Source organism: Atractosteus spatula, chromosome 5 (genome assembly GCF_055471065.1).
Source record: "Atractosteus spatula isolate fAtrSpa1 chromosome 5, fAtrSpa1.hap1, whole genome shotgun sequence".
In the NCBI taxonomy this organism is placed as follows: Eukaryota; Metazoa; Chordata; class Actinopteri; order Semionotiformes; family Lepisosteidae; genus Atractosteus; species Atractosteus spatula.
The window spans coordinates 33858997-33869779 of record NC_142710.1 but is presented as its reverse complement, the minus strand read 5'-3'; the positions used below and the strand labels follow the sequence as shown (position 1 = coordinate 33869779).

Here is a 10783-nt window from a genome sequence, read left to right as displayed (position 1 = left end):
ACAATAGTATGCCTACCACAGAACATTTCTCTTTTTTGTGGTTAGTGTTTTTAAAGTACACAGTACTACACAAAATAGATTTGTTTTCAGTTTGCAAAAGGACTGACACACTTCTGGAGAAGTTCAAGTAGGGAGCTGCATCAGCATGAGTAGGCTGAAAAGGAACAAGAAGGTTTATTCCATGCTTTAGTCCAGCACGGAATAAACCTGTACTTCTGGAGAAGTGTATGTAAATTGAAAGCCAAGACCTCAACAATTCACATTCAGATATTAGAGGTCTTGTGACAAATGTGGTGGTATTGGTTTTTATCAAAAATACCTTTTACATTTCAAATAAACAATAGCATTATTTTTTAGATATGGAAATGATCTAAACTCATTTTATAAATCTGTCTTGCACAAATGCACACTGTGCTATACTGTGAAGTTTTTAGCTAATAATCAATTTGACTTTCTTATTTATACGAGCGTAGATAAACTTTTGAATTAAACATATTTTAACAGCAACCTGGTTATGACAGTGGAGAAAATGTTCTAAGTGTAACGCTAGGCTGCATTACCACAGAAAAGTATGTAATTTAAAATTAATGTATTGAAAACAATACACCATCAAGTGACGTTTATCTACAATTTACACCACTTTGAATATATATATACTGTATAGTCTATAAAATAGGTTGCAATAATTAAATTAAGTACAATACCTTCAGTTATATTCCATGTAATTTGATTCAAATACGTGTTGGAAAGAAAAAGAATTAGGTGGCGAGTTACAGTAAAGTATTATAAAGCTTATATTCATAAATTATTGTGTAATAGACAATCTCCACAAATACATTTAAACTTGGAAATAAAGGTTGACACGTCGCAATTTACTTTCACATTCTGAAAGCTTTCATTGGGAAATATTACATTTTAATTATTGATTCAACCTCTTACATCCTGGGAAAGAAGCAAAAAATTTAATTGAGATATTTCTGACACAAACGCAACTAGGGTGACATATCTTGGAGGGATTAATCTGTTTTGTACCTTTCATTACAATGATGAGCGCATAACCAGCTCGCTTTCTGTATACTCCATCAATATTGCATTGGCAATAAGGCTCAGTAACAGAGTTTTAAGAGTAAAATATTAAAAGTGCGGTAACTTGACTTGGATGTACGTGCAGTTTCGCTTACATTTATTAGATTCTAAATGATTGGAAAGTAATTCTTTCGCCCTTCCAAAATGAAGTTCTCTGCTTTCAAAACTAAATTCTGAACCCTCATTGACTTAAATGCGCTGAAAATTACAAAAGAAAAAAATGAATTATTAATACATGCTGACTTGCAAAACAATGAAACGATGCAAGAGTGCCCCTTTTCTTCTCTAAATTTGGTTTGCATTTACATCTAAAACAAAAATATTAGATTATTATCAGACTCAATACATTTATAATCAAATAAACAATATTTACAATAAGTAGAAAGGGCAACGTTCTTAGCAGAAGAAATTCGAAACAATCTGCTCTACACTATCACATTATTTGCAAAGTTATTACTGCATTTCAAACTCTAAATATTAGTTGTGAATGTAGTTCAAATCCTGTGGCTAAATGTCGAATTATTTTCGCACGTGCTTAGTTAATTTACAGCGATATAATGCAAAATATATATATTCAAATTGTAAGATGGGTTTAATCATCTGTACACTTTTTGTATGTACTGTAGCTACAGAACACTTTAGATTTTGTAGGTAAAGTGACATGTGAGAAGTAAGAGGAAGAAAGGTGGTTGTGGTTGAAAAAAAAATATTATACTACATGCTGAATTCGTGGATCGCCTGATGAATCAAAGGGTGATTTAAACGCTTTTAAATACTTAAAAACAAAAAACATCGCAGAGTGCGTCCCAAAATCTTCACATTAGGCATGAGAGAGGTTAGAGGCTTCAGAGACACTGTTGTAAAGACTTCGAGAGCAGTATACTGCGTCTGTGAACTCACCACTTCGCAATTTATTATAACTTATTTTAATCGTGCATTTGAACTATGTTAACAACGGCTTTTTGTATATACAATGCGAACTTTGTTTAATTTAAATGCACATTTTTGAGGACTACTTTAAAAAAGAAATGAGTGGCTTCAAGTAAACTTTTTAACAGGTGTGAGAAATGAATTACACTTTCAAACAGCACGAGTTTTTTCACGCTCTTAAAACTACTTAAACACATTATAGCAACTTTTTTAGTCGAGAAACTGCTTTGTTACTGAATGTCGGCCTTCTTTGTAATTTGCTAATTTTGTATATCGCCTTTGGAAAATGCGTCAGACAAATTAACTTATATGAGTATCTGAATTAAATGAAGTCTTTAAAAAAATTCTTCACAGTAAATTCTCATAGATGCACAATTACAATTTACACTATGTACAATTAAATATGACCTGAATGATTTAGTGATATAATTCCTTTTAATGAATAATACAATACCAATTATTTAACAATAACTAGTTAAGTGACACTTAACAGAATAGGTACTATACAGTACATACATTGAACCAGTACTGAAGTTTAAACTCGTGGTGCTCAATTATATTTTCAAGTGAAACTAGACACTTTACTTTCTTGTCTATTTGCTGTCATAGAGTCCATTTCTAATGGGGGAAAAAAGGCTAAAAAGTTTATACGCATTTGGTCATCTCAGTTTAAAAAGAAGGCGAAAACATTGTGGCGTTTGAAGCGGAGGTCGTGGTATAGCAAGTTCAAAAACTATGCCTACAAAAAAGCAAAACAACGTGAACATAATTAAAATTAAAAAATCTAATTTTATTCTGTGATTACAAAGCTTGTGAAATGACTTTTGCTTGACGGAAAATATGTTGGTCCAGTTCATACCCCTTCACTTAAAGTCACTTGCTTGTAGAAGGCAATGTCCAATTGACGGCACCCAGAGCAAACAACAATCGTATTACTTACAACAGAATAAATAACTTAGTTTGGAACTTTGGTTCTTTCAGTTTGGATCTTTTTAAAACACTGGTGGTTCTTCGTTTTCGAAAACTGTCTAAAAGTCGTAGGCACCTTCAAATGATAGAAAGAGGACCTCTGTTGTTGTGTACGCATCATGCTAAAGTGACAACTAAGGTTAATGATATAAACCAATGAAAAAATACAGATGGTTGTGATTCAGTGAAAGAATATACAATATGTATGAAATACGCCTTATATTGCAAAGAAAGACGTAGTTCTTTGTAAATGTAAAGAGGTCAAACTCTAAAATTCCTAAAACGTAAGAACTGACTTAGTAACCAAAAGACGGCGATTTGGATTGTACACATAAACGTTATAAACTGACAGCGGACATGAAATTGTTACAAATCCCTGTAAACCGATTATAAGTTCTGAAATAAAACTGTCTAGTCAGACCTTTTAGGTGTTTAAAATAATTTTGGGCTACAGTAATATACACAGTTGAAACAAGTTACTTTAAACAAGAAATGGCTTTCAAACAGTAACCCGGACATTTTCGCTTTAGGCTGTGCATCTTGAAAGTCAGTTTAAACACCTAAGATGAAGTTACTTGCAAACCATAAAGACGTAGTCTGCAGTTTACAACTAAGGAGTAAAAATTAATGGTCACAACAAACGCCCAAACCCTTTTTTTTTATTTTGAACCTGTATTGATCATTGTTAATACCCTACATATCACAAATGGAGCTACTGTAGATTGTGCTCGAGCTCTCGCGGTGTAGGATAATTTTACATCTTATGTATACAAAATAAATGGTAAAGAGCTAAGGAGGTTGAACATTACCTGTTGAAACGCATAAGAAATAAATATTTTGTAACAAGTCTGTAAATCGTTGTTAAAGAAACGTACATGTGACTGCTACAATGTGTATAATAACCAGTGTATAGGATGTGTGAATGTGTATCCTACACCATCCATTTTAAAAAACGTCTGTTTCGTTTCCGATTAAAATATTAAGGACACCTCATTTAATTTTTTGAGTAAGCAAGCTAATTTCTGTAACTTCAACGTCAAAGTAATAAGAAACAGTATGATAGGCTTAAATTAATATAATATATGTTAGTACTCCACATGCCCCCCAAGCATGACTCCTTAATTCCTAGATATTTAAAGTAAATGAAGCGTTTAGTTTATGTCCTGTTAAGTATAAGTTACTACTGTACCTTCATAATTTGATCCTAGTAGCCTACTTCTAACAGAATGCATGAAGTTCCCAAGCGTACCACCAGGGGCGTTAATATCACAAAGAAGTCTTCGCAACCAACCACAAGGCTGCAATTAAATATCAAAACAGCATTGGTAAACAAATCAGATATGCTAACGTTGCTGTTTGATGGTGAAAGCAATACATGTAAAGATCAGTGTGGCCTGTGTTGCCTGGCAATTTCGAAAACCGCTGGATCTATCACAATATTATCAAGCACTGGAACACTAGTTTAACAGTCGACTGATGGCGGCACGATCGGGGCAGCTGAGGCTCATAAAATGTCATTTGTATCAGTCCATATAAAGTATGTCTAGAAGGATCTAAGTGAAACAAACGGAACCCTAAACATTCAGTACTCGTTATAACTTCATTAAAGCACAGATGCGTTATTTTATAACCTTGCTATTAGCAAAAACTGCAAAGCCGACCATCTGTATTGCACCAAGGATCAAAGATACCTTCACTGGCACATCCTTATACCGCATTAATCAGATCCTTGTTTTTATAGCCTGCAGTAAGATAGCTGTCTTTCACTTAAACCCACTTGTTTGATTCATGTCTTACCCAGCCCTATCAGCTACTCCGAGGAAATTATTTTATATTTAAATGTATGAAGTAACATTTTTTTTTACCTTATATTTATAATTATAATGTTCCACCAAGATAACGGGGTCCAGTGAGATATTTTCTGGTGTAATTTAAAAACAATCATTTCCATAGGATACAAAAGCACACTATGTACACAAGATTGGAACATCTGTTTTATTGTTCTATTTGATGTGTTTCCTGGGTTAATTATGCTAATACAAGAATATAAGGTGTGAATAACGCTCAATGACTTCAACTTTGCAACTAACAAAAACGCGTTGAAATCATAAGATTATTTACGTAGTACGTTCGTAAAAATAATTGTTTTCAGAATTGTAACTGAATTATACCTACAGGCACCTAAGAGTGAAATATCAAATAATATCCGAACATGTCTTCCAGCTGGGAGTTTCCCATTAGTTCAACAGGTAGCCTGTGAAAAGTTAAACCAACCCAGCAAAGAGAATAAGTTTCCATGTAGTCGAGAACCGATAGTAGAATTAAACGCTAAAATAAGTTTTACGTTGCTGTAGCACAAACATCGCACATGCTGCGCGAGTTTCCTTGCAAGGGCTCAGTGCTTTTAAATCTTGGGGAAGATTTATTTTCAGGACGTCCTGTCTTCGTGTTATTTTGCTTATCTGTTGCGTTTAATTACAGGCTGTTAAGGGAATGCATTAAATGTGATTATGAAGGACACTCCCCCACAATGTCAGAACACAGTCTGCAATCAGAGCCGACATTCAGACTCAGAAACACTTGAAAGGACTTGCATTACCGCCGCACCACCTAGTATACCATCAAACCGCAGTCATTGTGTTTAGTTAAATAGCGCCTCTAGTGCGAGGAAAGACCTTGCAAAACCATTCAGTCCTGATTCTTATCATATATAATATATATTCTCTTATTTATTGTAATTAAACCAAGTGTTTTTCCTACAGCCCTATTTAAAATTGCGTTATAAGAAATTGTTGTTTTGTGGCGCATTCCGGGTAACCGTAATTTAAAAATTACTCTGAAAGAAAAATAGCGTTGAGCACGACACATTCCAAATCCTTACCTAAACCACAGAATACGCCTTCTTAATTTACCCCCCCCCCCCCCCCCCCCCTTCAGAATGAGTAAGGAGAGCGACATCATTGGGCTCTAAAGACTATCTCATAAATCATAAGACGTTAGAACACAAGATATGTTTATCTTTAACAGAGAAAAATAAACGAATAGTCTTAAATTCATTAGTTGGGATAAGCAAATACTACGATAATATTTCAATTAAAATATTGTCAAGAATGTGACAAAATGTGTGTTTTCAATGTCAATCATTATAATTTGCTGAATATTTAATAGTGTTAAGGATGTTTTGCATTTATAATTAATATTAACTAGTATCCCGAAAAGCACAGTACAACTATTTTATATCAATATAAAACGTCCTTTTAAGATTGATTGAAAATGATGTTTATTTAATATTAAATTATTTATATGGTTTTCACACTGAAAATGTCATGATCTAAATACTGCGACAAATACTTTCCGTCCAGCAACCACAAAGACAAAAAAATAAATATATCGAATTTAAAAACAAATAAAACTACGACGTTAAATCGTTTAATATAACCGGTTAATGTCTCAAAACGTAGACTGCACATTCTAACAAGTACTTATTGCAATGTGTCAAGTAAGGTACAGAATGATCTTTCTAATGTTTTGCAGTATACAGAATACATATATAACAGGCCTATATTTAAAGCCCATATTTAACCACGCAAAAGGTATGAAACTACGTTTCTGTATAAACGACCCAGTGCCCAATCGCCAGTATCTCGCATCACAACACACAAACGTGAGGAACCATGTTTTCAGATTGGTGGCATAGTAACTTGCTGGAATTATAAACCTCCGATTATATTTAAAATGTAAGTCCATAAATTAATGCAGAAGAAAAAGAACAAAACCTAACCACAGTTTAGGGTACACATATACAGACTCACACGCAAACACAAGCAAATAACACAAACAGCAAGGACATGAGCATCTGGAGTTTTTAAGGGAGATGAAATATCTCCTTGATGCTGTTAGGTGGCCCTTTGCACTTGAATTATGGCACAGAGGATTTAGCTGAGCTAAAGGGGACTGTGCCTTCTCTTTCTTCTCCCTGTCCAGAAGTATTAGGAGCAGTGATATATATTGCCTGGCTCTACAGTGCCTTTATAAAACATGGGAGCATATCATCCAAACCACTCGCACAGGATTTTTATAGGAGAAAAGGGGCACTAAATAATGGTTAAATAACGCTAAAAGAAATTCGCAGATAAGCACATTTTGATGTATTTTTTCAAGTTCATCTCAAACAGAGTAGATTTTTTTAAAAATAGAAGCTGCTCCGCATTTAAAATGGGGAGAACTGTAATACCGAGGTTTATGTTTTTATTCAGTTACACAGCGTAAATGCGCTAACATTACAAACGCGAGATTACATATCAAATCTGTTTAATGCATGAAGCAGATTCGGATAGCAGGGTATAAAGTGCAGGAATTTCGGTTTTAAATTTTTCGATAGACTACTAATTTATATCTTCGACAATCACTAAAAATGTATTAAACTACAATGAAGGAAAAATAAATGCACATCAATTTTACTCACCTCAAATTTCGACTCGCTTCTTCAAACCGATAAAATGGGTGAAAGCGTAAAAATGTGACATTTAAGAAAGTCAATTTTGTTAAAATGTTTAAATAAATAACCAAAATGCGATGAAGATTAGATGTAATGCAATTTAAAATATATATTTATATATATGGCCAAAGAAATATTGTGCACAAAAATGACAAGAGCATAAAGCATTATAATTCAGCCGGGCTCCTCCTACTAGCCATGCCTTCTAATTAATGGAGCTCCCGACTTGCAAAAGCCTGCATTGGACAGCAACAGAGTCAAAGAGTGAAAGAGAGAGGGTGAAAGTGCCACTGGAGATAATTGATTACCTCCCAATCAACAATAACTTGTTAGCAATAGTCAATTGCCCCACTATTTTGGCTTCACCGGGCTCAGAGAAACACCATTGTCCCTCGGATTGCTAAACCTTGTGGAGAGCACATTCTTTTCCACGGAAACGTGAAAAAGTGGGGACTACAGGACTTTTCAAAAATCCATCTCTTACCTCGGAAGCGTAAAAAGGACGATTTGGTTGTTTGTAATTTCGAGCGTTTTTTTAGACGAGCACTCTGCCATCCCGGTTTCCACAACTTTTCCTGTGAGCAGTTTATTATTTTGGAGTGAAAAAATAAAATTAATAGAAGTTATTTTCGAAAGCAGCAAGGTTAAATAATGACTTCGAAGGAAGATGCAAAAGGTTCTTCGGTAGAAGAGAGAAGGCGAAGCCCGCTGGACCATCTCCCACCGCCCGCAAATTCTAACAAGCCTCTCACTCCTTTCAGTATTGAAGACATTCTCAACAAACCTTCAGTCAGACGAAGTTATACAATTTGCGGAACAGCGCACCTGATATCTGCCGCTGAAAAACACCCTCCTCCGGGTCTCCCCTTGTCCAGTCGGGCACTCCTCACCCAGACCTCTCCTCTCTGTGCCCTCGAAGAGCTGGCCAGCAAAACATTTAAAGGACTGGAAGTGAGTGTCCTTCAGGCGGCCGAAGGTATGCTGGTTTCATTTTTCTTAAAAAGTACAATATAGCGAATATTACTCACAATACCGTATTACAATCTGGACCACTTACAGTAGTTTATATGTAGGCTATTTATTTTAGGATTTGTAGCCGTAACTGGGAAATACATGTTGTGTGATCCTGTATTTTTATAATAATATCGACTGGTTTAAACGCGAATCGCTTTTGAAAAATTGCATTTGAATGTACAGTATATAGCAACGCATTACATTACAATTAAATATAGTAAAAAAAGTGCAAGAGAAATGTAAACATCTTTTACGGATTTTATTTTAAAGTTTAATTAAATGGTTTATATGTTTTTTAGAAGGTAGATTTGATTTTATAGTAACACAAATACTGATTTCAGATTATATTTTACGTTTAAATTTATATCTCTCTGCATACTTAATGTCAGGAAACAAAAAGGCATCTAATATTTATTTAATATGCGTGTTCGCAGGGAGGGACGGAATGACGATTTTTGGCCAGAGGAACACTCCCAAAAAGCGAAGAAAGTCCAGAACAGCATTCACCAACCATCAGATCTATGAACTGGAGAAAAGGTTTTTGTATCAGAAATATTTGTCTCCTGCTGACCGAGATCAAATCGCCCAGCAACTGGGGCTAACAAATGCCCAAGTTATCACCTGGTTTCAAAACCGCAGAGCCAAACTCAAGAGGGATTTGGAAGAGATGAAAGCAGACGTAGAATCAGCCAAAGCGCTTGGTTCAGTACCACTGGAGAAAATTGCCAAACTGGCAGATCTAGAGAAAAGCGCCGCTGGGACACTGGGCAATTCAAGATCTGAATCCCCAACGCTATCCAGTCACGGACACGAGACCCCTAACAAACTCCAAATGTCCCCTTCATCCCCGTTTACAGACCACGCTACCAGTCAAGAGTGTTCGGAAGATGAAGACGTGGAAATTGATGTCGATGACTGATTTTTTTCCCCGATTGTTGTTGAGTTTTTTGCCACCGTTATCTAGAATTTAAAGTGACTTTTATATGAAAAAGATATTCAAAGCAAGCATGAACTACACATTATATGCTGCGCCCGTTATAAAGTATATAGTTATAGTAACTTTATTCATATTTAACCAAGGCAGTTGTTTTCAATTAAAGCAATAAGCAGCACACATGCATACAGAAAAGGACAACGACAAGGGTCCGACTACTGACAGATCAAGTAGCGTTGATTTGTAGGGAATGGTGCAGTTGTGTATGGCTTCTATCAATCGATATAAAATTACTAACAAACAATACACAATGAACTACATTTTTTGGGAAAAAATATTTTATTTTTTTAAAGCTTGTTTGCTTAACATAACCTTGGTTAGAAAAGTCATAGATTGTGCGTTATTTTGATTGGGAAATAAAATCGTCGAGCTTTAATTTAGGCTGAATTAAATTTAGCGTTTTGCATGTTACAGGTATGCACGTTTCTTTTTAACATTTTAATTTTTGTTCTTTTTTAAATTATTACAGTCATATTTGCAAGAAAATATAAATGTATTTACGTTTCCTAGGGATTACACCAGATCCCCCCCTTATTTAATTCTCCTTCATTCTTATATCAAACGTATTATTTTCTGTTCTAATTTACTGCTATATAATTCTTTTATTACGAAAAATACGACCTACCTTTCGTATTTTTTTATGAAGGTGGTGCAAGAAAATGTTTTTACTTTATAGACTCTTGCATGATCAATAAAATAATTTAAATCGGTCTAATCAAAGATCGGGATTTCATAAAAAGATGTACAGTAACTTATTCCCAGAAAAAGACATCTCAATTATAAATGAAGAAAGTACTGATATTTAAATTACATAAATCATAAACGGCGTTGATTTACTTCCACTTAGGTATGTATAGACTCCTCTGTTTCAATACAATAAAGTCATTAACATTTTAATAGACTTCCTAGGTTTTGTATGATGCCTATAAGTGCCTTTTAAATCAGGACACTACGTAAAACCATTTTTATTTTTTGTCTTGGAATGTGTACATAAAAATGGAAATAAAAAATCGCAAACCAATCTTTCCAGTATTTTTTACATTTCGGATATTACTATCAAACTACTATCAAAAAGGATGGCTGTTATGATTATTACAGACCAGTTCGTGTCTTTAAAACTAAAAGAGCCATTTGTTCCTGGCAAAACAGGGGGTTTAACATTGCCTTAGGATTAATGTAAAATGGTCTTTTTAACAATATCCTACATTTTTAGTTTTTAAATCAGAACAAATGAAAATGCTCTACAATTGTCTTATAGGAATGTTTAGCTTATTATAGGCTATATGAAATCA

The 10783-nt window shown here is 34.4% G+C and overlaps 1 protein-coding gene across 1 annotated transcript; it reads left to right on the top strand.

Moving 5' to 3' along the window:
• The first annotated feature begins 8134 nt into the window (after nt 1–8134).
• Nucleotides 8135–9416, top strand: LOC148834987 (transcription factor LBX1-like). Its single transcript, XM_088917596.1, has 2 exons — nt 8135–8459; nt 8932–9416. The coding sequence occupies exons 1-2, from the start codon at nt 8135–8137 to the stop codon at nt 9414–9416; spliced, it is 810 nt and encodes a 269-aa protein (XP_088773722.1).
• Nucleotides 9417–10783: the final 1367 nt, after the last annotated feature.

Excerpts from the sequence above, each read along its gene's own strand:
- LOC148834987 (XM_088917596.1), top strand. The coding sequence starts at position 8,135 with ATGACTTCGAAGGAAGATGCAAAAGGTTCTTCGGTAGAAGAGAGAAGG. Across the intron at positions 8,460-8,931 it reads TGTCCTTCAGGCGGCCGAAG|GGAGGGACGGAATGACGATT; the intron begins GTATGCTGGTTT and ends GCGTGTTCGCAG.